Raw genomic sequence first — 27,007 nt, forward strand, 5'->3', positions numbered from 1 at the left:
CTTATTTTTAAAAATGATCAAATTTGCTAACCCTGAAACCCCCCGAGTAACAATTTTCGAGCGAATCCAATGAATTTTTTAATTCTCGTCCGCCATTTTGAATTTTGAAAAACTGACTTCAAATTGGTAATTAGCGACCCCAAAAACCGTAGAATACCAAATTTTATTAAGATCCTGAAAAACTTTTTTCAACAAACCATTTGGCAAAAAAATTGAAACACTCCTTCGAGAGAACAGAGATTAAGTTTCTGCTTATTAATTACTAACGAGGATACGTATAGAAAGAAAAACTTTTTTCTATGTACTTTTATAATGTTAAAATAATAGTGTAATGAAATAAAAACAATTTTGTGTGGCTTTGAAGTAAAAAAAAATTATTAAAAATACCGTTCGGATTTACCCCAGTTTTCCAATTTTTTTGGGTAAATACGAACGGTTTGATATTATTAATAAAATTTTACAGAAGGCAAAAATCAAATATAGTTTCTGTTCTAGTATTCATAACAAACAATTATAAATAATAAAATGAATTTTTAGCTTCTTTTTCTTCAAATACGAGACAAAATACTGAAAGAGTGTCATCTTTGATTTTCAATCTTTTTTGCAATACTCGTTATCTTTGTTTATGCTGTTGCTAATTAACAAACAAAAAATGGGATAATACTTAGAATCTCTTCAAGAGGATCTGAGGTAAAAATTCTCATATCGAACTTATTTTTAAAAATTTTAATTAAGCTGAAATAATTAGCGTTCGGATTTACCCCCCGTTCGGATTTACCCCGACTGACCCTATAATAAAAAAAAAAAAAATTTTTTTTAATAACGAGATGATCATTTTACATATATCTAAATGTTTTAATTATATTTTATCAAATGAATTTTAAATTTATATATATAATATTTTATAAAAAAAAAAAAAAGAAGAAGAAACTTTAATTATCTATGTTAATTTCAAAATTATATTATATTAAATTAGTATTAAATTTTGTATAAATATTTAAAAAAAAAAAAAAAAAAGAGAATGGTTTTCGTAAGGACCATGCAGGAAGGAAGTTTAAAAAAAAAAATATATTAAAATTAAGAATTTATATAAAAAATATAAAAATATTTTATTGAAAACACACACACATTCACACTACAATTCTCACCACAAACACACTTACAAACAATGACGCATTCCAAAATAAAAATATATTATTAAAAAAAAAAAAAAAAATTTTTTTTAAATATATATATATATACATATACATAACTTACATCTAAACACTTAATCACTATCACTATAACTAAAAGTGTCATTCGCGCACAATTCAAGAGGGTCTTTTTCCCTAATATTAAAAGTTTCTCCAGAGGATCCCGCACATTCCTCCACTGTCACTTCTTCAAACCAGGGCATCTCCACATCGATGACCTCATCCTTGAAGTCCATCTCGACTTCTTCGACGGAATCAGCCCCAGATGAAGAAGGTCCAGGAGAAGGAAGAACGTAGTTGGAAGGGCCGGGTGACAGGTCCACCACTTCCGGAGAGACCCTCTGGACATCATGGAGAACTGCTGGAAAATAAAACAAAAGAAAAAATTATTAAAAAAAAAACAATTTACATCAAAAAAAAAAAAGGAGAAGAAGGAAGAAAGTTTTAATAATTTTATAATTACCTTCAGGAAGAATGGGCACACGCAATTGACACCTGCCACAGAAGCACCCAGGAAGACGATTTGGAGATCTGAAAACAAAAAAAAAAAAAATATTTTTTTTAATTACATAAAATTTTTTTTTTCTTCTCAAATTCATAAACAAAATTAATTCTAAATATGGATACCAACCTCAAAAATTGGAAAACCAAAGACATGTCCTGAGTGATGGCCCCAACGATTCGCTGCGCCCTTTCCCACTCTCGTTCCTGGGCCAACCTAACATTGACCTCGGCAAGGAGTTCCCTGCTGGGCCTCCCTCGTCGGCGTACAGGCGCTGGAGTCGTTCTAAGAACATTATCCAGGTGCTGCCAGGACACCAAATGGTGATTCAAAATCACCGACAGCACCAGGACTCGCTCCATATACGCCCTGAAAGAGACCGGGCATTGTGGAGGAACTCGACCTGAAAATAAAAAAAAAAAGAGGATATTAATATACAAAATTATTTTATCAATTAAATAAATACCACATTATTAAAAAAAATTTTTAATATGCATACCTGCCAAGTAATCCTCTAAGTTGACCGTCGATGCTGATGAGCGTCCACTCTCCATGATGACAATTTAATTACTAATGGATAATTACTCCCACTCCAACATCTAAGGATGAGATTATGTTGACAAAATCGCGAGATGAAGATCATTGCGCTGGGATTGAGACAATGGCCAGCTGAGGAAGATGAAATCATCCTCAAGAGAATACAGATCACTAGACTGAAGACATCACCGATAACACTACTCATATTACACTGCACACTATAAATGCTTAATAAAAAAAAAAAAAATTTCACATAACTTCCTATCTATGCACTGTTCTTGCTTACCGTAAATGAAATCATCGAAATTCGCGGTTGGCACCCTTACAGTATGAGTGAAAGAAACTGAGTATTTTTTTTGTAAAAAAAAGAGAGAAACGTCACGTTTTAAAGAAAAGGGCAGCCCAAAAACAATTTCATGTTCAATCGGGACATTGAACAATTCTAAGGAGGGAGGACTGTTACATCCCAGTAACAAATTTTAAACTTCGTTCAATACATATATATATATAAATAATAATCCATAAAATTTATTTTGTATTTAAAACAGTTAAAAATAATATCTTAAAACTATAATTATTTCAAAAATTATATAAAAGCATTGATTCATATTCATATACGCGCGACTATATCTATATATATGCAATTGCATGCATGTTATGACTCGTCGCGAGCGAGCGATATATATAGATATAGTGCGTACAGGCATGGATATGTGAATATAGATATAGCGAGTAGATGCATCACCGAAGGTGACCTCCCGCTACAGAAGGGCTATGCTGAGGAATCGCGTGTGGTTGTTGAACAAGAGCGAAAACTATCTACACTAGTTTTCGCCCTAATTCTTCAAAATTAATTAATTCTTTTTGCTATTATATTTAAAATACAGTTATCTATTACTTTAAAATAATAAATCTTATACATTTTAAAAGCATTTAAAATGCCATTATTCAAAAATATAAATAATGTTCAGTATATAAAATTTTTCTAATTTGAATCCCACGCAATGCTTCAGCTAATTCTTAGGAATTGTTTTTGCAGCTGCATAAAGTATAAAGTCTTATGCAATGATCTACTTCTCACTTGTATCAAATCGCATAGGCTAACCTTTGACTTGAATATCGAAAGCCTGGTAGGCTATTCCTAGAAATTAAACCTATGCCATTTGACACTACTACGCATATTACTCAGTAGCAGCGAGTGGACTTATGACTCATGTAAGCGTTAGCGAGGCGCAAGCACAGTATTCTAGCGTCGCAATATTGTGAGATGCTTGTAGACAATGTAATAGCGATACTTGTGCTATGCGATACAGGATGCAGGTGTTCATCTAAGCTCTGAGAATTGTTACAGTTCTATGAAAATCTAAGAGTCAAGCTTAGAGATGGGGTGATCTTTGAACTTATTTACTCCCACTGAGGGTAATTTTCTAGTATAAAAACCCATGCAAATCCATTGTCAATCGTCAGTTGCTCCGGAATCATTCTATAATTCATTTTCTTAAAGTAAATTCACCATCGTGAAGCTTGACCCTTCGGTTATTTTGAAAGTTCTACGACTGTAACTCTTGCATCTCAAACAGTATATGTTTACTCGTTGTTCGGTTTTTGAGCAAGTAATCATCATCGCCAGATTTGTGAGCTTGTCAATTATTGAAATTTAAAATAAATCGTCGTATTAGTGTATTCTCATTTATCGATTTTGCAAACGTGACGTGTGTGCATTTCGGAGTTTACGAACTAAAAAAAACTGTGAAGAAGTCCCAACTGTTCCTTTTAAGGAGTTGTAAAAACTCACAGCGTCGCTGACAAGTGCCAACTTGTTTTATATTCATTTCTGCCCTCTGAACAGAGGTAATTGTAAGTAATATATTTTATAAACACAATTTTCTTTGTAACAACATTTTTACACTAAAACACCTTTGTAATATTTTGAGTTCAATTCATTTATATTAATAAATTATACAAAGTTTAAATTAATAAAATTCTTTATTAATTTCTCATTTACCTAAATTTATCATAACTATTCATATTTAACTTAACAATTATAAGTGGAAAGGCAATTATTTAATAGTAAATTACTTAAAGACGACCCCCATAGGATCGATAGGAACAAACGTTCTCACATAAAAATAAATGGTCAAGCCTTACCAACTTGACTTAATCAGCCTACCATTCCTCCAAAATTTAAAAATTGATTTTATTAATTAAAATTAAATTCAACCTCGCCTTTCGCTCGGGATGTAACAATATATTACCATTATTTTCAAAAATAAGAATTTTAATGGAAATTAATAAATGAAAATAATAAATTAAACAATTGATTTGATATATATCAGGATTGCCACAAAAATTTGATTATTATTTGATTCTCTGATTTCCAGACATAATTTTGAACTTTTTCCTTACCCTGATGAAAGACGTTCAAGAGGTGTTCAATTAAAAAAAACAATTTTAATTATTAATTACTAATTAATTACTATTAATAAATATTAAGTATTAATAGTGGACAATAAAACCATACAAAATCAGTTTCATTAAAGAGAGAAATAATATGAAACGAATAACAATAAAAATATAATGTGACGCGTCGTGAAGACAAAAACTTTAGGTTATGTTTGAATTTTTGAAATGAAAATGTAAAATGGGATCAATTCTCAATATAAACCATTGATGTTTAAGTCTTCGTTAAATCTAAAATATGTAATAAAAACTGATTTTATTGTTAAACAATTAAAAAAAACGTTTAATCAATGTAAAAGTGACATTAACATAACCTTATAATTATTAGCTTCTTAGGTCCCCTTTTTTTGCGTCGCGTCACATATTTATAGAGTACAAGAAGGAAAAAAGACAAAATTTCTGTATACAAAAAAATATACACTATAAATAAATGAAATCTTAAAGCAAAATTAATAGTAGACCGCATGGCCACGCATGTCGGTCGCTAGAAGAAGAAAAACTATACAATTAATCTTAACATACTCACTTAATCCGAATTTAATTCTTCTGTAATAATCAGCACTGCACTACAAAATTAAAAAAACAAAATTCACCTCAAACTCAACCACTTGATGCATATATATCACATATAAATAAACTTGCAATAGTTGCAATTCGCGTTGTAACGAAGACGTTAACCTTTATGAAAATGGCGTGTACAAATGGTCGAAACCAACGTCGAAACTGAAAAAGACTGCGCAGCGCAGAGGGAATAAAGGCCAACGCACAATAGGTTCGCGAAAGTCGTTCGCGTCCGGCACAATGCGGGTAACTTTTGGTCGCGTTAAATTTTGAGCGGCACGAAACATGCTTAATAACATGCACCATGACTGGCGACCGTCGGGCGGCTAACGTGCCTGGCACGTTTGTTATCTGGGTATGATAAGATATTTAACACAAAACTTTGAAATATTTTTTTATAAGTTTCCCACGAATCTGCTTTTAAGTTGTGAATGATATTTAGGCAAGTCGAGATAGCCAAATTTGCCGAACTATTTATTTTATTTAATGTAGATGGAAAAGAAATCAGGTTTGAGAAAACAACGCCAAGATAATTAAATTCGTTCACTACCTCGATCGACCCGTCTTCAAATTTAAAAGCCTTAATATTGTTAGATTTACTTTGTTTAAATATCATTATCTTTGTCTTAGATATATTAACTTTTAATTTATTTAATTTATAGTAACGAGATAAAGATTTTAATTTTCGAGAGCATTCCATAGGGGTGTCTGCCAGAATGACGAGGTCATCTGCATATGCTAATAAAACTATCCGTATAATTTTATTTATTATTATTCCATTGCATCCCTCGCCGATTAAAAATTCCTCTAGGTCACTAATGAACAGTATAAACAGTAGAGGGCTGAGAACCTCGCCCTGCAAAACGCCTCTTGTAACATTAACTGAGTCAGTCACTCCTGAATTAGATTTTATACAAACATTCGCTTTTTTGTAGAAGTCTTTCAATATATTTAAAATTTTAGAACTTACTCCCATTTTACTTAATTTCATCCATAGTAATTGATGATCGACTGACGGAAATGCACTCCTAAAATCTACGAAGATTGCATACAAAAATGAGTTGCCTCTTAGAAAATGTATTTGCGCCACTGACATTAACGTAAAAAGGTTATCTATACAGCCTCTTCTCTGACGGAACCCGGTTTGAAATTCTGGTAATAAATTATTATTAGTTGCCCACAGAGTCAACCTCTTGTTTAAAATCTGGGTGAATATTTTCGTCAATACGTTTACTAGTGTAATTGGTCTATAGTTAAGGGGGTCTGTAAAGTCTCCCTTTTTATAAAGCATAGACATTTGTAAACTACCCCATTCTTTAGGGACTTTTTCTACTTGTAAAATTTTATTAAAAAATATACCAAGATACGCAATCCAATCCGGAGGCAAATTCATGTAAAATATCCCGTTTATTCCATTTGGTCCGGGAGCTTTCTCCCCTTTACATTTTAACAAACTATCTATAATTTCTTTTATCGTTTTTTCTGTGTCTAAGATTGGATCAGTTTGGTAAGGTAACTCCATTGAAACTGGGATTTGTGGGGGAAAACTATTTAACAAATATTCATACCACGTACTTAAGTCTAATTCATTTGATATATCTTTTTTTTTTTATTTTTACTTGGTTAATTATTTCCCAAAAAAGTTTTGAGTCTTTTACTTTACTTAGTAACTCTATTCTATTTAATTCATATTCTTTTTTTTTCTCATGTGTTATTTTTTTATATTGTTATTAATAGTTGCTTTTGCGTGAAACAATAGAAACTTTTATATAAAAATAAAAAACATGAAGATAACGATCACTCCGAGTCAAGGCGAACAAAAGAAAACAAAACAAATATATATATTTGTATTTTTGTTTACTGACGGTCCGTTGACCCCCTCATTATATAATTGTCAAGCCACGTGCTTCTACTCAATGTTTAGATAGACTGCCTATCGTACAGACGTCTATTCCTCTCCAATTATTTCATCTTCAAATGAATTACTTGAAGAAAATTTTCTTTTTTATTGGTAAAAACCTTTTTACTGTACTTTTTAAATTATATATGTAAAATTTTAATTATTTATTAATAAAAATCTTGTAGTTTCTGAAGAGGGCAGCGGTGCTGCTGAAACGTAAAAAGAAATAGTTTTGTTTTCTTTTGTTCGCCTTGACTCGGAGTGATGGTTATCTTCATGTTTTTTATTTAATATCGACCGAGTGATAAAATCATTTTATTTATTTATTATTGACCATGGATCTACAACGGTCATATGGAAGTGATGGTGCTTCTAATCTATTTGCTTTTACTTCAACTGACAACCAAAGGAGTATTTTGAAAAAATGGATTGATGTTAATCGAGACATCGCAAGGTTCAATATTCAACTCCAATTTCTATTGAATTGCCGTACGTACGATATAACACCTAAACACATTGACACAATTGAAAGCAGTTTGGACCATTTCTTTTTTCACAGTAATACTGGATTAAGAAAATATAACCTTTTGTTAAAAAATATCAAGAATAAGCTACTTAATTTTTTCATTGAGGACAAATGTATTCATGTTGATTATTTGCGTAAGAAATTGGAAAACTTCAAAATTGACATGAGTAATTCTTTCCCCTCGGTGATTTTACGGTCAATATTCGATCTGCATGAACAAAAATCTTGTAGATTTGCTGTTGACTGTAAAAAACAATCTGATAAAAAATTCAATTTTTTAAAGAATAAAAATTTTAATTTTAGTATTAATAATCCGTTTAATGTACAACCTAATTGGTTCGTCAATTTATCTAATAATGAAATCCCTGAGGATGTCACTAACATTGTTTCGCTTGGTAATAATTTTAAATTCTGTGATAATAATAAAAATAAGGTTCTCAATACTTCAATTAACTATATAAAATCTGTTGAATGTTTTATTAAGTCTTACAGTTTGAATGATGATATTTCTAGTGATATACGTAATAAATTAATCAAGAATCTTTACCATTACGATAATAATAATAATAATCCACGACATATTAATATTAAAGACCGAATTTTTTCTAAAAAACTTTGTGATGCTAAACTCTTTGTTAAAAACCATGATAACATTGTATTTACCACGGCTGATAAGGGAAATGTCACTGTAGCATTGGACAGAGTGGATTATATAAATAAACTTGAAAATTTACTAACTGACAAAAAAACATATAAGATTTTAAAGAGGAATCCTCTATCAAACTTAAAGACAAACACTTACAAACTACTTAAAAAATGGAATAATAATGGTTTTCTTAATAAAAAATATAGTAACATTGAACTGACACAAACTAATATGAGTCTATCAAGGATATATGGTTTACCAAAAATACATAAAAAAGATAACCCCCTCAGACCTGTCGTTTCAACTATTGGTTCACCAACCTACTTTTTTTCTAAACACCTTTTTCAATTACTTAATAAATCAATTAACAAACCTAAATCATATATCAAAAATAGTTATGATTTCATTGATAAAATTGAACAATTCATAATTCCTGATGACCACACAATGATTAGCTTGGACGTTGCATCATTATTTACTAATGTTGGTGCTGAACATGTACGTGATTGTATCATCAAACGTTATTCACTCATTTCACAAAATTTAAATATCCCTTTAGATTACTTACTTGATGCTTGTCAATTTCTTTTCGATAACACTTTTTTCAAATTCAATGATAAATATTACCAACAAACTTATGGCACCCCTATGGGTTCCTCTATATCAGGTTTATTTGCTGACATTGTCATGGAGGACCTTGAAACTTCATGCATGATAAAATTATCTTTCAAACCATTTTTCTTTTTTAGATACGTTGATGATATAATCACTTGCATTCCAAATGATAAAATTCATGAGATGGTACATATTTTTAATAGTTATGATGAAAGATTGCAATTTACGTTTGAAACTTCAATTAATAACTCTATAAATTTCCTGGATGTTCTTATTATTAAAGATAACAATAAATTAATTACTAACTGGTATAAAAAACCTACATTCTCTGGACGAACTATTAACTATGAATCCAAACATCCTTTTTCTCAAAAAATTGCCATAATATACAACCTCGTTGACAGAGCTATAAAGTTGTCGAATAAAAAATTTCACCCACAAAACATTGAATTTATTACAAAAACATTAATTAATAACAATTATCCTTTGGATTTTATTAATAAACACGTTAAAAAACGTATTTGTCTTATAGAATCTAATTTACGAAATAAAAAAACTGATATTTATAAGATAGTACCAAAAGTCTTTTTGCCCTATGTTCCTTTTTTATTTGAAAAAACATCTAAAAATCTTAATAATTATAATGTAATTATGTCCCAACTAATAACAATAATATGAGTCATGAACTCATTATTAAAGGGAAAGATAAAAATAAAAAATCTGAGAACACTAATACTATTTACAAAATTAATTGCAAAAATTGCTCTGCTTCTTATGTTGGCCAGTCAAAAAGGATGGTTGGTGTTCGTATTAATGAACATAGAATATCCAAGAATAATGTTATTGCTTCTCACAAAAATTCATTTAACCATGATTTCGAATGGGACAACTACCAAATACTTGATAGAGAAATTGATTATAACAAACGTTTGATATCCGAGATGATTCATATTAATTTGCAAAAGAAACCAATTAACAAAATGGAAGACACCCAAAATCTCAATAATAGTTACATTTATTTCCTCAACGATAAGAAGTCTGTTTAGCCACCTGTTTCAGTGTGCACTGACAGTTCTCTTACTTGTATATATATATATTTGTATTTTTGTTTACTGACGGTCCGTTGACCCCCTCATTACATAATTGTCAAGCCACGTGCTTCTACTCAGTGTTTAGATAGACTGCCTATCGTACAGACGTCTATTCCTCTCCAATTATTTCATCTTCAAATGAATTACTTGAAGAAAATTTTCTTTTTTATTGGTAAAAACCTTTTTACTGTACTTTTTAAATTATATATGTAAAATTTTAATTATTTATTAATAAAAATCTTGTAGTTTCTGAAGAGGGCAGCGGTGCTGCTGAAACGTAAAAAGAAATAGTTTTGTTTTCTTTTGTTCGCCTTGACTCGGAGTGATCGTTATCTTCATGTTTTTTATTTAATATCGACCGAGTGATAAAATCATTTTATTTATTTTTTTAATAGAAACTTTTGTTTAAAACTTCAAAAATTTAATAAAATTAATCTTTTTTTCCAATGACATATTATCTTATCAAGTGTTCATTAAGAAAGAATTTTATAAAATAATAAAGATTTTAAAAATACAGTTATTTCATATTAAAACATTTAAATTTTCAAAACGTACACATTGTACAATTATAGTGTTAAAATATTGTAAAAGTTAAAAGTCAACAAATACCATAGGTGGATTATGAAAACTTCCGTAGTTAACACAGAGGCTTTAATTACAACAAAACAATGTTGTTAAATAAAATAAGAAAAATAAATTATATTATTGTTACCTTTATCAGTATCCAAAACTCAAAAACTAAATATAATTATGCTTAAGATAAGCAGGAAAGAAAAATAAATATTATATTTTTTCTTTTATCTGGAACTTCTAAAATTGTTACAACAAAAAAGTCAGTCGTCATATGACATTACCAAAGATAAACGGTGTTTTCTGATCAGGTTTGATACATTCATAAAATTTTAATTCGTTAATGTTTTCTCTATGAAGAAGTAAAAAAATAATTTATTTAAATGCAATAATAATAATAACTATTGATGTCAAAAATATTAAAATGTACAATGATATGACGTGCGAGTGATCGTATATGGATCATTCTCTTAAAAAGAATAAGTTTTACATTAATATTTAATAGAATAAAACTTATCAACAACCTCAAAAATTTACAAATAAGTTTCGAAAGAATTCAAAAAATGTTAAAACTCTCGTTTATCATATTGAATCCGATATTTAATGTTTTCAAATATGAACATTAAATTCGTAATCAGAAGCTTCAAAAATTTCAGTGACAAAATCTATCAAAATGATTGTATAAATTAACTATTTTTTTCCATAATATTTTTATAACAATTTTTTAATGGATGTATAATTTAATTGTACAATTCATAAATTGATATAAGTAAATTTTTATATTTAATGAGAAGAAATATCTTTGTATGATTGATTTTAAAAATAATATATACTCATTTTGTTTGATTCTAACAATTTAAATATTGGAGTAAATTTAATATCTAAATTGTGGGTTATGTTGATCATTTCAAAATTTGAAAAAATTATATTGTAGAAACAAAATTAAAATTCGATTGAGAATCGTAAATTGTAAATTAATTTGAATCCTATAATCAGATTCACAAACATATTATATGGTTAAATGAAGTTTTCCTTTTCTTGGACAGTTATTCGACATATTATGCATACCATATAAAAATAATTAATAATATTTATTATTTTAATAAAAATAAAAAATCAATTTATTTTAATTAGGAAATGGAGTTTTTATAATAAACTAAACAATAAATCGATGAAACAGTAAAAAACTAAATTACCAAATTTGTTGAATTTTTGTTTACATTTTTTATATGTTACGAAAACGAGTCTATAATGGCATTAAAAAAAGAATTAAATACTAGAAAAACTTCACCAAATATTTTGTTATAACTCTTTACAGATCAATTTAAAAAAATAGTATATATTGCTAAACAAATGAAATAATTATATTACAGGTTATAAACTAATAACTTCTGTTTGAATAAAATATACTTTGTTTTCTGTCACAAAGTAAAAATATTTCAAAAAATATATCACTTTTTATTTCTTTCCCGTATGATCTTATTGAATAATTTTAAATACTTTTGTATAGCTAGCAGAATTTTTATAAATTATATTTATCTAAAAAAATATGAACAAATAATATTTACTTTTCTAGAGAATGACCCTTATACAACATTAATTATTAATTAAAATGCACAATTTTCTAAAAAAAAACAAATTAAAAAAATTATGAAAACAACCATATTGATTTTTCTTAGTAATAAAAATTTTACTAAATTAATAACAAATGAAACATAAAGTTGTTAAGTATATTTAAATTACATTTTCTATAAATTTAAAAAAAAAATTTAATAAGATTTATTTTATTACATAATTAAAATAATATAAATTATATGTCAAAAAAATTATAAGACATAAAATGAACTTTATAAAAATGACTTCGACGCTCAGAGTCGAAAATTTTTTTTCACAGGAATAGATTAAATCATATCAAAAAATGTTTTAAGTACAAAATATTTTATTGCACATTTTAAACTTTTGTTAACCTAAAAAAATTACTGCAAAATCTTTTAAATAAATAATTTAATTTTTTTTATTCTACGATAGAAAAATATTTTCTATGCTGAGCGTCGAAGAAATCTTCATGGAGCTATAAGATGACCATTCCACAAAATAAATAATTGATGAAAAGTAAATTTAATTAATAAAACGATAAATTAAAATTAAATGAGTTACCTTTATTTTCAGAAATTACCTTTTATTTTCAGGAATTAACTTTTATTTTATTATCCTTCAATGAAATGATTATCTCCAATCTCACTAATTGATGATTAATTTATTTCCCAAAATTCAGCGAAGCGATATAAAAATGGAGTCCTTTTCGACATTCATTTTTCTTAACAGGGAAGAAATTGTATGCTGTCGACACGATTCGTCTTAAGGGTACGGTCACACTATCTCATGCATGCAGAAACATTTAGTCGTGAATGTTTAGTAACTTTTTATTACCGAAAATTCCGATTGTCACTAGAAAGTTACTAACCATTAACTAAATTTAATTTAATTGTGAACGGACAAATTTTTCTACATGGATTGCGGTTACGTTTCTATTCTGCGTTAACCATAACTAAGGTCGTCATAGTAAAGGTGCTTTTACACCTCAAATTTCAATCAGATGAACATTATTTCTGGACCGTGAAAAGTCATTTTCACGGTGGGTATTTTTAAATTGTTTTAAACAAAGAATGTTTTTTGTAAAAAATATAATACACTCAAATCTCGCTATAACGACCTTCACTATAACGAGCGCTTACTATAACGAGGGCTCTGTCTCTCGGTATAGCGAGAGAAATTTTCTCCTGTTTGCCCCCACTATTTTATAAACAAACGCACTCACACACCTAAAGTGACAATCGTATAAAGCGCACTGAAATTTAAATCAATAATTTATAACCTATTTATGTTTATAAATAAACTATATTTTAAAAGTTGCTCTAAATTAACTTATAAATTTTTATTAGTATATTTTGTTACATATTTTAAAAAAACTTTACGTAATAACTTAATAAGCAATAATATGTTATTAGAAACATTATTATTAACAATTATTAAAGTGAAAGTATTAATCATTTATGTAATTTCTAAAATTATTACAGACAACATTGACAAAATTTCTTAGAGAAATTAAATTTTTGTAAAATTTAACTTATATTTTAAAGATTTCATGGAAAATTGACATTTTTAGTTGAATGTTAAAAAACACAATTTAATGTGACATAAGTATTTTATTATTGCATTATTATTCACAGTTAATTATTACATACAAATTTTTCATTACTTCAACATGAATAAATCTTTAAAATACTAAAATAGTATTTTATAATATATATGAGCACGTTACAATTTTATAATAAAAACTTATTATTACTTATTAATATTAATTTTTATAAAACATAATAACTCTTTTGGCAATATACTTCTAAATAACTAATTTAATTTGCAAATTAGCCAACTCTTTTATCAATAAACTTTTAAATAGAACTAAAAAACTAAATATATTTTTAAATAAAAATTAAATAACCAATTAAACTTTTAAAATGAATAATTTAAATACGTTTTTCACAATCCATTATTGTTGAAAATGTGAAATATATCTAAGAAATACAACTCTGTCAAACATTTTTAGCTTGATTGAGTGTAACATTTAGGGCAAGATCTCGGGCTTTAATGAATATTAGGCGTTCTTCTTCAGTAAATTCTGAAAGTCCTCGAGTCCAGTTAACAATACATTGAGCAGCATTAAGAATTGAAGGTTGAGTTGCTAATTCATCAATAGTTTCTTCAAGTTCTTCATCCTCATTACAGGAATCTGGAGTTTCATTTTCCATAGGTATCGGCAAGTTCAAATCAGCATGTCTATTTAGAAGTTCTTCATCACTTATAACTTTAAAGAGAGGTAAATTTACTTCATCCTCTTTTTCAAGCCAATTTGTGACATCTCCTGACGAATATACAGATCCTCCTGGTAAGCGATTAACCAGGTTTACAAGTTCATTGTTTGAAATCGTTAATTCGGTGTTTGATTGAAGAGTCATCCCGTTGAGAAGTGAAGCCTAGAAAACATTTCAAATTCTATTTTTATATAGAGTTATTTAACTGGAACGCATGAATATCCCTTAAAATGTATTATTTCAAATTTCTTAAGGCCGAATTTTAAGTGCACAGTATTTATATACTAAAAAGTTTGCATCTTACCAAATTTTTATTTAAAAGCATTTTTATTAACCAAAAAATTTAAAATATCAAATTCTCTATTTTACAAATTTTTTAACCAACAGAAATTCCATTAACCAAAATTTTGATATTTCAGAATTGTTATAAAGAGAAATTTCTATTAAATGTAATTTTCAAATCACAAAGTTTATTTATATTATTCATTATATATATGATATATATATTATATATATTTATTTACAATAACGCAGAAATATTTCTGCCAGCTATTTGTTTGGCCAAATGACAATTCTGCAAAATAAAATATTAACGTTCTAAAAATTCCATTTAACGTCTATTCTCTCAAATAAAATTTTGAAGGGTAAAGTTGAGTAAATTTCCTTGTTTTCCCCTTCGAATAAAAAATCCTTTTAAATATGAAGTTTACAATTATTAGTCCTTGATAATATTTTTAAATTATCGCAGATATTTACAAATTTTACCGGATTTATTAGTTTTTTCCAAGAATTTCGAAGTGTGTTTGGCGTTAATGAAATCCAAGCCTCTCTCAAAACGTTCATGCAATCCAGCACGGTCCATTTCTTCACAAATTGAACAAAATCAAAATTAGTACTATGTTCACATGCGAGTGTCTCACGTAAAAATCCCATTTTATAATGCCTTTTCATGGCAGAAATTACCCCTTGATCCATGGGCTGAATAAGACTCGTGACATTTGGAGGGAGATATATCACGGTACATTTTTCGTCAATTAAATTTAACTCCTGGGCTGATGGGTGTGTCGGAGCGTTGTCAAGCAGCAAAATGATTCTAAAAATTGAAATTGTTTACAATATATATTAAATAGCTGGTACTTAGACTAAAAAATCATGTAAATTTATATACTGTACTTTGCATCAGGTTTTAATTCCCGGACGTTTTTAAGAAAGATATCTATAAACCAGTGTTTGAAAATCTGGGCGTTCATCCATGCTTTCTTTTGATTGGTATAGTTTAACGGCAACTGTTGATTTTTTTTAAAACACCTTGGCTTTGCAGATTTACCAATGACCAAAAGTGGTATACGATGTGATCCAGTGGCATTGGCACACACCATTATTGTCAAGCGCTCTTTCATTGGTTTACGCCCAGCTACTTCCTCTTCATTTGACAATACCAAGGTCTTATCAGGCAAGGATCTGTATTGCAACCCAGTCTCATCAGCATTATAAATATTTTCAAGTTGGTAATTATTCTTTTCTAGAAATTCGTTGAATTCTGAGACAAAGTTCTCGCTCGCCACGGTATCAGCTGAGGCTTTCTCTCCTTTCGGTTGAAGCGTACGAAGATTGTACCTGTCTTTAAATCTGGACAACCAGCCATCACTCGCCTTAAACTCATGTCCTTGGTCTGATATTTTCTCATGAAGTTTTAAGGTTGAATAGAAAATCCTCGCTTTTTCCTGCAGAATTAGACCACTCACTGGTTCCCCGATGGTTCTTTTCTGGCATAACCAATCATATACGACCTTTTCTAGAAGTTCATATTCGGGTTTGTTAGCTCTTTTTCTTTTCACGTTACCACCAAAAGCATTTATATCTGCATAATATGTTTTAAGTTTTTCTTTCATTTTTAAAATAGTTGAGATGGTCGAACTGTTGACATCGTACTCCTTGCACAGTTTGTGATTTGAGTTTCCATTTTCAATTTTATTTATAATTTCTATCTTCTCTTTCAAACTTAGAGACTTACGTCTAGCTATCTGCAAAGAACATCAATATTTATTAATTTTTCCAAAACTTAATTAATAAAAAAAAATTTTAATTAGGATTTTTTATAAGAATTTTAGTTTATAAATTTTCTGTATGTTAAAAGTTAAAACTTAAATTAAACTAGGTTACGTCTCTAATTTTGACGTTATATAAATTCTAAATATTAATTAATGAATAATATGAAATTACTTACTTTCTTAGAAGCAGAAGCCATAGTTTAACACTATTTAAAATCTTGCATAAAACTTTATTATATACATTAATTTCAAAAAGAATAAATGTATTTCATGAATTTGTTTACATATTTTGATATATCACATAACCAACCATGGACTGTATTCACGTTGTTTAAATCGCGTGCAAATTACATAACTTTGTATACACTCACACATTCACGCACTAAAAAAATGAATGAAGAATCTCCAAAGTGGGGGTTTTTTATTTCTCCTCTTGTGCTCGTAATAGAGGGAGACTTAACTCCCGAACTTCTCGTTATAGCGAGATTTGAGTGTATTAAATAATTGTTTAAATATGTAAGAACACTTTAAAATAGTGATAGAAAGATGATTTGATTGAAAAATTAAGCAAATTTTGCTTTAAAACGTTTTCTGCTACAAAAAAGTGTAAAATGATGATGTTTGTGAAATGGTTTGTACAGTGCTTATTCCTTGTGAGTGTCTCTCAGAGTTTTGCTTATGTTTTGTCGGTTCTTTTTAACTTGTAATAAATAATGAGTGCTGAAAATAAATCGGTAACTTGAAATGTTTATTAAATAAATTTAAATTCAACTAATTGTTTCGAATAACTGAAAGAAACTTAATATACAGAAAGTATTTCAGAGATGAGTGGAAAATTGATTTATAACCTCAAATTTATACACGTACTTTCTGTGTTTTTAAATATCAAGTCTTATAATTACTTATGATTATTATGAGTAATTATAATTAATTTTCTAAATTTATTGACAAATCTTTGAATATACACAGGCAACTGGTTCACATGCATAACACATTTGATTAATAAAGCACACTTTATTGTTACTTCAAGCCAACAATCATTTCAAGTGATTAAGACATAAGTAAATTTAATAAAAGTGACTTCAGATTTATTTCTGCATAAAGGCCTGAGCAGAATCGAAACGTAACTGGAATCGTAATAGCAAACGCAACCGGAAGAATGAGTTAGAGAAAGATAGACATATTGTTTGTCCTTCTCTAACTCATTATTCCGGTTGCGTTTGCGGTTACAATTTCGGTTACGTTTTTATTTTGCGTTGACCTTATGATTATAACGTGTCGTCTGCTTTTTTGTCCCTCCTGGCCTCTGACGTCATATCTTGAACTGGAAATATATCAATGAACTGACAGAGCCGAATTGAGGTTTTTAGCGCACTTTCGATAAAGTGTATACTCAGGAAGTATGCAGTGTCCTTGTTTTTCCATGTGAAAAAAAACACTGCACACTTCCCGAGTATACACTTCAACAAAAATGAGCTAAAAATCCTAATTTCGAAACAGCCTAGGATCTCGAATGTTATTTATGAGATAAAAAAGAACAAAATTATATCTCTGGCCTTTTCTAATGCATACATCCAGAGATGGGTACGTAGAAACCCTCAAGTATAAGGGTGCAGTCCCATGAACGCGATAATGCAGAATGACCGCTCCATAAAGGCACTCTCACACCTTTTTGACTGCCTGCAGGTTACCATGGTAACGCATGAGAGTGAGTGGGACAGAAAATTTAAAAATTTGAATATTCAAATTTTTTGTCTCACTCACACTCGTGCGTTGCCATGGTATCAGGCAACCAAAAAGGTGTGAGAGTGCCTTAAGGGTGCAGTCCCATTATGGCGCGAATGCAGAATGCAAAGCAGAAAACCATGAGTGCAGAGAAGAGATAGAAAGATATAGCTATCCTAAGGTGGAGTAAGGCTTCAGTCCCATGACGGCGCGAATGCAAAGCAGAAAATAATGAGAGTGAAAAGGATGAAAGAGATGAAGAATGCAAAGCAGAAAACCATGAGTGCAGAGAAGAGATAGAAAGATATAGCTATCCTAAGGCGGAGTAAGCCCAGATAACAAACGTGCCAGGCACGTTAGCCGCCCGACGGTCGCCAGACATGGTGCATGTTATTAAGCATGTTTCGTGCCGCTCAAAATTTAACGCGACCAAAAGTTACCCGCATTGTGCCGGACGCGAACGACTTTCGCGAACCTATTGTGCGTTGGCCTTTATTCCCTCTGCGCTGCGCAGTCTTTTTCAGTTTCGACGTTGGTTTCGACCATTTGTACACGCCATTTTCATAAAGGTTAACGTCTTCGTTACAACGCGAATTGCAACTATTGCAAGTTTATTTATATGTGATATATATGCATCAAGTGGTTGAGTTTGAGGTGAATTTTGTTTTTTTAATTTTGTAGTGCAGTGCTGATTATTACAGAAGAATTAAATTCGGATTAAGTGAGTATGTTAAGATTAATTGTATAGTTTTTATTCTTCTAGCGACCGACATGCGTGGCCATGCGGTCTACTATTAATTTTGCTTTAAGATTTCATTTATTTATAGTGTATATTTTTTTGTATACAGAAATTTTGTCTTTTTTCCTTCTTGTACTCTATAAATATGTGACGCGACGCAAAAAAAGGGGACCTAAGAAGCTAATAATTATAAGGTTATGTTAATGTCACTTTTACATTGATTAAACGTTTTTTTTAATTGTTTAACAATAAAATCAGTTTTTATTACATATTTTAGATTTAACGAAGACTTAAACATCAATGGTTTATATTGAGAATTGATCCCATTTTACATTTTCATTTCAAAAATTCAAACATAACCTAAAGTTTTTGTCTTCACGACGCGTCACATTATATTTTTATTGTTATTCGTTTCATATTATTTCTCTCTTTAATGAAACTGATTTTGTATGGTTTTATTGTCCACTATTAATACTTAATATTTATTAATAGTAATTAATTAGTAATTAATAATTAAAATTGTTTTTTTTAATTGAACACCTCTTGAACGTCTTTCATCAGGGTAAGGAAAAAGTTCAAAATTATGTCTGGAAATCAGGGAATCAAATAATAATCAAATTTTTGTGGCAATCCTGATATATATCAAATCAATTGTTTAATTTATTATTTTCATTTATTAATTTTCATTAAAATTCTTATTTTTGAAAATAATGGTAATGTATAATGTAAAATGTAATAATAATTAGTAACGTTTTTTTATTTTTTGATGTAATTTTATATTTTTTAAACATAATTTGTGTTTATTTCTGTTTATTTCATTTTTTTGAAATCTTTCTTTCTATAATACATCATGACATAAAATAACGTATTATTTTTTTATTTTTCGTGGAAAGGGGAATAAAAGAATGTTTCGTGGTGGACGAAAAATTATTCTAAATAAAAATGTTATTTTCATTTCTATGACTTGGAACTTTGATAAAATTATTGAAATAATATAGATCTGAAATAGTGGTAACTCTTCTGTTTGCACATATAAAACTAATACTTAGTGTGATTTTCATGTATCTTTTGGGATATTTTTATTAGCGTAAAATATTTTATTTTTAAGTAATTAATTATTTTAGAGTAATTTGGAACGCATGCTTATAATTCATATAAATCTTTTTTATGTGAAACGCCTCTTTCCTATTTAAGTAGGTATAAAACTTATTAACTTTTTTGTGAAATAGATAATAAAAAAATCATCTCTTATTATTTGATGTACTTCTGTGAAAATCGATTTAAAATTATTCTGTACTTTCTGAATTAATTAATTTTCAGAACTAGAAGGACAATTTTTGTTAATGAAATTTTGGCTACAATTTATTGATAGTCTAAAATAAACTGCTGTATAATGTAGTATGAGTTGGAAATGCATATATTACTCTAGTATCCGTATAGTCTTTAGGAATTTGGTGATGTATTGGTTCAATTAATTTTGGTATTGTGGTATTTTGTATAATATCTTTGATTCTTTAAGTGTTACTTCTTTAAAATTTGCATGAAAGTAATTTGATTTTAAAATATATTTATCTCATTTCAGTTTCTCGAAATAGTTTATTTTGTTTATGTATTGAGATTATTTTATCAATGTTATTATTTCTTTTAAAAAAATTATGATTTTTATCAGCCATGATGTGGAATGAATTCTTGTAAAACTTTTGATTATGTTTTTCGAAAATTTTGAATTGCACTTCAAGTCTTATAAAATATTAAGTAATTTTATCTCAATTAAATTTCGAAAATTTCACAAGTATCTTGAAATTATCCATTAAATAAGTGGCACAAGGCATGAAATTATTTTGTTTAAGTTGCTTTACTTAAAATTTTTCTAAGTACTACGAGATTAACACAACAATTTTTTCTACCACATAGATTTCGTAAAAACGAGAGGGAAAAATTATGGAAAAAGATAAAAATAAGAGATTTCTTGACCTTAGTACAAATCAAAAAAGAAAGCGATTACGTATTATGCGTTGTCGAAATAATGATGCTTCTGATTCCATACAAAATATTGACGATTCTGGTTCCACAACAGAAAGCGAAAATTATTCAGATGACAATAATGAAGCTGAAAATAACGACTTGCATCTAGTGAACTATTTACATGACGTTAACGATGATGGCAATGGGGAAAATGATAGAGATGGCAATGGAGATTACGATCAGGGTGATGATGATCAAGAAAGTCAAAGTTCAGGTCAAAACGACAGTGATAGCGAAACATTTACTGATAGATCTGAGGAGCTTTCAGAACATGATGATAATGCTAGAGAAGTTATTTCAGAAGATGAAGATGTTCCTCTCATTAATTTAGCTGAATTAAAGAAAAGATCAATAAGAAACGCATTTTTGTCTGCCAACTTAAAGCATAGTCAGTGTAACATCCTTCTAAAATGTTTCCGAGAATTTCCTTTGAATTTAAATTTTCTTCCAAAAGATAGTAGAACAATTCTCCAGACTCCTACTGTTATTGTAACTGGTTTGCTTCGACTCATGGCTGGTGGTGAATACCTACATATTGGTTTCCGATCGACTCTTGAGAAGAAGCTAAAAAATATCCCAGCAAATATGTTGCCTGAAATAATTTTAATAGACTTTAGCACTGATGGTGCCAAAGTTAATAAGAGTACGAAGCAGTTTTGGCCCATTCAGTATCGAATTCTTAATATAGGAGATAGAAAACCACTAATTGCAGGTGTTTTTGTAGGTGATGGAAAGCCAGGAAATGCATTTGACTTTTTTGAGGAATTTGTTCACGAAGTCACTCAAATTTGCAGAGATGGAATTATCATCAACAATAAACTAACTTTTCTAAGAATTCATTGCTTCATTGCAGACGCTCCTGCACGGGCCATGATTTTAGCTCATTCCTCTCACAACTCGGCTAAACCTTGCTCGAAATGTAAAATAGAAGGTGTCCATTTTATGAATAGAATGACTTACGAGGGAGTCAATCACACACTGCGCACTGGTGAAGAATATAGAAATATGACTGATGAGAATCATCATGAAGGAAGAAGTCCATTATCAGGATTAATAAATTTAGTAAAACAAGTACCCTTTGAATCACTGCACAGTATGTGGATAGGAAATGTCAAAAAAATAATAGTAGCGAACGTAGAAGGAAAATTTAATATTCAAAGGTTATCCGGCAGGAAAATAGACATCGCTAATAGTAGAATGATGCAGCTACGAGAGTATTGTCCTACAGAATTTAATCGAAGGCCAAACAAATTGTCTGCTTTTCATTGTTTTAAAGCGACAGAATTCAGGCAAATTGCATTATACACAATGCCATCTCTATTAAAAGGTATTTTTGAAGAGGAATGTTATAATCATTTTTTAATATTGAACGGTGTTTTGCGTCTTCTGGTACGCAAAAATATATCTCAAGAACTCTTGACATTTTGTCAGGAAGCTATGAAAACTTACGTAAATCTTTGCAAAGAACTTTATGGACTGCAATTCATGTCTTATAATGTTCATGCGGCGTGTCACATAGTCTCTGATGTTCGAGAGCTTGGTGATTTGGATTCTCACAGTTCTTTCGGATACGAAAATAACATGCCAGAATTTCACAAGTTAATACGCAAGCCTAATCATCTTCTTCAACAGTATTATAAAAGAATTAAGGAATTAAATCATTTGAATTCAGTGCCGGTTGATAATGCCATTCGCATACAACCTTCATTGCCTCATGCCGAAGGTCCTCTTCCTCAAGAAATTCTGGATAATTCATGCCAACAGTTTCAGAAATTGATAATTGGAAAGATTACACTTGCTAAAAATTTACGTGACTGCTGTATCCAACTCCAAGATGGAAGAATTGGATTAATAAAGAACATTGTGCAGGTAGAAGACGAATTCTCTCTCATTTTTCAAGCCTATCGAACAAAGAATGGTGTATACGACATTGGAATATCATCTGAAGTTGCTGGGGTATTTAAGTGTACAAACTTGTCGAATTCAATGGAAGTAGTTTCACTCAATCAAGTGAAAGACAAATGTTACAGAATGCCTTGTTGGAGTACTGCACTAGGACAAGAAGAAAATGTAATAGAAAATGACTGGGTATGTTCAGTACTATCCAGTCAACAAGAAATTCCTCAAATTTAATATCTTATGTAGAAGCATTTGAAAAGCTTGTATGCTACATAATATCATGTGAGTAAAAAAATTTTGCCATAATTTTTAATTAATACTAAAAGTAAATTTTTGTTACGCAATAATTCAATAAGCAGAAGTATCTATTATTGCAACAAAAATATTACAAAATAATACATTTCATGAGTTATAAAATGTTAAATTTCAAATTAAGTTAAGTTAAACAAAATTTTTGTAACTAATGTATCACCAACTTCCGTGTATAACAAAACTCAATCATTTTCTATGCTTTTGTTATTACTTATTTTACTTATATTATTAATTATTACACTTTTACATATAGTAAAGTATAAAAAACTATGGTTTTAAAAATTTTATAATTACTTTACAGGCCATGGAAAATATGAGAGAGAAAGACGCACCTCCTAATGCGGTCAAAAAGATGTCCCTTAAAAATACTGTAAGAATTTATTCTTAAAATTTTGAGCAATTACAAGACACACGATGCAGAAACGCAATGCTTTTATACCAATATGGTCAAGTCTTTGAAAACACACTGTTTCTTTGCAAAACTTTTAAAACTATACAATTTAATTTATCTATATATTATCGGAATAAGAAAAGTTGAATAGTGAAACTTTTTTTACATTTTAAGTTGAAAAAAGTAATATGAAACTGCTAACTTAATTAAATTTTGTATTAATATTCCAGGGTTGCTACGCTTTTTGAATTCCATAATTTCAGATCCTAAACAATGCAAGAAAAAAATTTACGCATGTAAAACAATGTAAATTTTGAATGGTTGGTCCTTCCTCTTAAGTCTTATTTTTCATTTTTGACATAATTGGACACGTTCTTTTTTTTTATCTTTTTAAGGGTATTTCAAGAAATAATAAACTTTAGCAACTTTTTTTAAAAAATAAGTCTTATTTCTCAGTTTTAAAACACCTGGAGACTTTTTTTATCAACTTTGACGCAAAAAATAATTATTAATATAAATATATGTTGCCAAAAGAGTTTAAATTTCAATTAAACTAACTTTATTGTCAACGAAGGAATGTTAAATTAATTAATTCAACAGATTATAGAAAAATATTACTTGAGCCCTGGAAATCGAGGAAAAAGTACGAAGCTGAAGTACGCAACGTTTATCAACGAAAAAATTTTTTTTAAGTTAAATATTACGCTTAGATTACACGTATACGTAATATAGGCTCAATATTTAACTGAAAAATGTTCCTCATAAGTTAAATATTTCGCCGAGATTACGTATTTGTAATTTTAAACGTTAACCAAATGTTTAGCTTTAAAATAAAAAATTTCTTTGCAAACGTTGCGTAGTTTAGCTTCGTTGAAAAGTCAGGGAATTTTGTTCGAGGCAAAACATAGCAACCCTGTATTCACAATTAAAAACAAAACTACCACTTTCATGAAATTGTGTGTCATTTAAATCATGACAAAATGATACAGTGTGCATTAAAACAAGATTAAAATTTTTGATACAGGATTAACAAGTTATTAAATTTTTTTGTAGGCAATCGAGAAAGCCAAAGGAGCAAAAGTTGCATCAAAAACAGTAAACAAAATGTTTATTAAAAATACCCTAAGAGTATCCAGTACAGGGAGAAAAATTACAACACCTAAGAACATTTTAAGCACTTCTGACGAAGAGACTATCCCGAAAATATCCAAAAAAGCAAAAACTGTCACCGGAAGCTTAAAAAACTTGAAAAAACTGGCGATAAGTTTAAACCTAGAAACTGATAAGCAGTAAGGAAAATTCTGTAGTGTTTCTTAATAAATAATGTTGATAATAACTTTTTTTAATAATGAATAAATATAATATAATAAATATAATAATAAATTAAGAAACAATTTCATTTTAACTATTTTTAGAAGAGACCAACAGCAGCATTCAGAAGTTCAGAATTCAGGAGTATTAAATTCTGGAAGCTTGCAAGTTGGTGCACATCAGACCACAACTCAGCAAATCCAGAAAATTGATCTTTCAAAGTGAGTAAAAATTTTGTGAAATATCTACAATAAAACTTTTTAATTTGTTTCGAAAAATAATTTTAATAATAACAGTAATAAATTATATTCTAGGACGGACAAAGTACAGCATTCAGGAAATCAGAATGCAGGAACATCAAATTCTGGAAGCATACAGCTAGGTGCATATCAGAGCTTATACCAACCAAAGCAGAAAATCCCTCTTTCAAATTTGTAAGTCAAAACTTTGTGGAATATCTAGCACATTTCAGTTTGTTTTTGATTTTCACGTGAAATATATTACCATACTTATTATTTTCCAACAGAAGTGTGACCTCATTAAGACAGAACGCACTGCCCATGCCTCCAAATTCCATGCAAATAGTTAATGACAGTGGTGGTCTTACAGAATTGTAAGTATTAATTTTTTAAAATGTGTATATCGTTTAAGAAATAGATAATTCCAACATAAATCAAAATTAGAGTATACACAAATTTTTAAACAGGAAAGTAAAACTAAATTACAGAAGTGAGTTCACTCACTCAATAAATTTCCAATTTTAATAGGTGGTCATCAAAGTTAAAAATCTTAATTATTACAAAATAAGTTACAGAGTGACAAAAAGTATGGATATTTATTTCACTTTTTTTTCTACTCAACATTCAAGACTTATTTAATATTTTCAATTTTTTATTAAAATTTATTAAAAAATAGATATAATATTTTACAGAAATATTTTCCACATAATTAAAAATATTTTTCAGAGTATTTTTGTCTGATTCAACGTCTAATATGTTTGATAATAATAATCAAGATGGCGGTGAAAACGAATTTTTGGAGTTCAAAAACGATTATTTGAAGTTTAAAAACGATTTTTTGGAGTTCAAAAATGAAGTGTTGCGGAGATTCGAGTGAGTGGAATATTTTATTATAAAAATATTTTTATGGGGCGTTTCCTATGGAAGGGATAGTCGATCTCTGCAATTTTCTTTACACATATGTAGCAAAATTATAACATATTATATCCTCAATGTTATGTTGTAAGAGTTTATTTATAAATCAAGAAAATTTCAATGTTAATAATAATTGAAAGTTTGGAAAATCCTTCTTTTACCCACAGCTTTTTAACAGCTAAATTATCAATTTCAAGAAAAATGTTCATTTGGAAAACTTTCCAAATTCCAGATAAAAGAAAAAATATAATATTTATTTTTCTTTCCTGCTTATCTTAAGCATAATTATATTTAGTTTTTGAGTTTTTGATACTGATAAAGGTAACAATAATATAATTTATTTTTCTTATTTTATTTAACAACATTGTTTTGTTGCAATTAAAGCCTCTGTTTTAACTACGGAAGTTTTCATAATCCACCTATGGTATTTGTTGACTTTTAACTTTTACAATATTTTAACACTATAATTGTACAATGTGTACGTTTTGAAAATTTAAATGTTTTAATATGAAATAACTGTATTTTTAAAATCTTTATTATTTTATAAAATTCTTTCTTAATGAACACTTGATAAGATAATATGTCATTGGAAAAAAAGATTAATTTTATTAAATTTTTGAAGTTTTAAACAAAAGTTTCTATTGTTTCACGCAAAAGCAACTATTAATAATAATTGAACCATTTAAAAACATTTAATCTAAATATAAAATAATGTTTTTTCCATATTATCCGATATTAAAGATAGATATTAAAAACAGCGAAAAAAGTTAGAATTAAGATTTTATTCCAGCAATTAATTTTTTTAAAATATGTTTTTTAGGCGGTTCCATTTACCGACTTTCCCCTACTGTCAAAAATAATTAATTGGAAAGTAGAACTATACGTATAAAGGGAATTTGCTGTTGAGCAAGATATATGTTCGATAAT

General features: G+C 28.8%; 3 protein-coding genes across 4 annotated transcripts; 1 reads left to right on the forward strand and 2 right to left on the reverse strand.

Moving 5' to 3' along the window:
- Positions 1–1,067: 1,067 nt before the first annotated feature.
- LOC127284284 (uncharacterized) lies at positions 1,068–3,140 on the reverse strand. The gene is made up of 3 exons (XM_051309660.1): positions 1,825–3,140; positions 1,657–1,724; positions 1,068–1,554 (listed from the first exon to the last, which is right to left on the reverse strand). The coding sequence occupies exons 1-3, from the start codon at positions 2,055–2,057 to the stop codon at positions 1,268–1,270; spliced, it is 588 nt and encodes a 195-aa protein (XP_051165617.1). The 5' UTR covers positions 2,058–3,140; the 3' UTR covers positions 1,068–1,267.
- Positions 3,141–13,917: 10,777 nt separating this feature from the next.
- Positions 13,918–17,014, reverse strand: LOC127284271 (jerky protein homolog-like). 2 transcript variants are annotated; one of them, XM_051309645.1, is made up of 5 exons: positions 16,701–17,014; positions 15,647–16,497; positions 15,437–15,566; positions 15,239–15,337; positions 13,918–14,635 (listed from the first exon to the last, which is right to left on the reverse strand). In XM_051309645.1, the coding sequence occupies exons 1-5, from the start codon at positions 16,719–16,721 to the stop codon at positions 14,195–14,197; spliced, it is 1,542 nt and encodes a 513-aa protein (XP_051165602.1). In that variant the 5' UTR covers positions 16,722–17,014; the 3' UTR covers positions 13,918–14,194. The 2 variants fall into 2 exon arrangements, with proteins under 2 accessions (XP_051165602.1, XP_051165601.1); XM_051309644.1 differs by having other exon boundaries at positions 15,239–15,566.
- Positions 17,015–23,051: 6,037 nt separating this feature from the next.
- LOC127284293 (uncharacterized) lies at positions 23,052–26,042 on the forward strand. Its single transcript, XM_051309682.1, has 7 exons — positions 23,052–23,194; positions 23,526–23,594; positions 24,669–24,904; positions 25,031–25,147; positions 25,241–25,360; positions 25,453–25,539; positions 25,892–26,042. The coding sequence occupies exons 2-7, from the start codon at positions 23,529–23,531 to the stop codon at positions 26,040–26,042; spliced, it is 777 nt and encodes a 258-aa protein (XP_051165639.1). The 5' UTR covers positions 23,052–23,194; positions 23,526–23,528.
- The last annotated feature ends 965 nt before the right edge of the window (positions 26,043–27,007 follow it).

Source organism: Leptopilina boulardi, unplaced genomic scaffold (assembly GCF_019393585.1).
Source record: "Leptopilina boulardi isolate dan_hultmark-lab unplaced genomic scaffold, ZJU_Lbou_2.1 LbouV2_322, whole genome shotgun sequence".
In the NCBI taxonomy this organism is placed as follows: Eukaryota; Metazoa; Arthropoda; class Insecta; order Hymenoptera; family Figitidae; genus Leptopilina; species Leptopilina boulardi.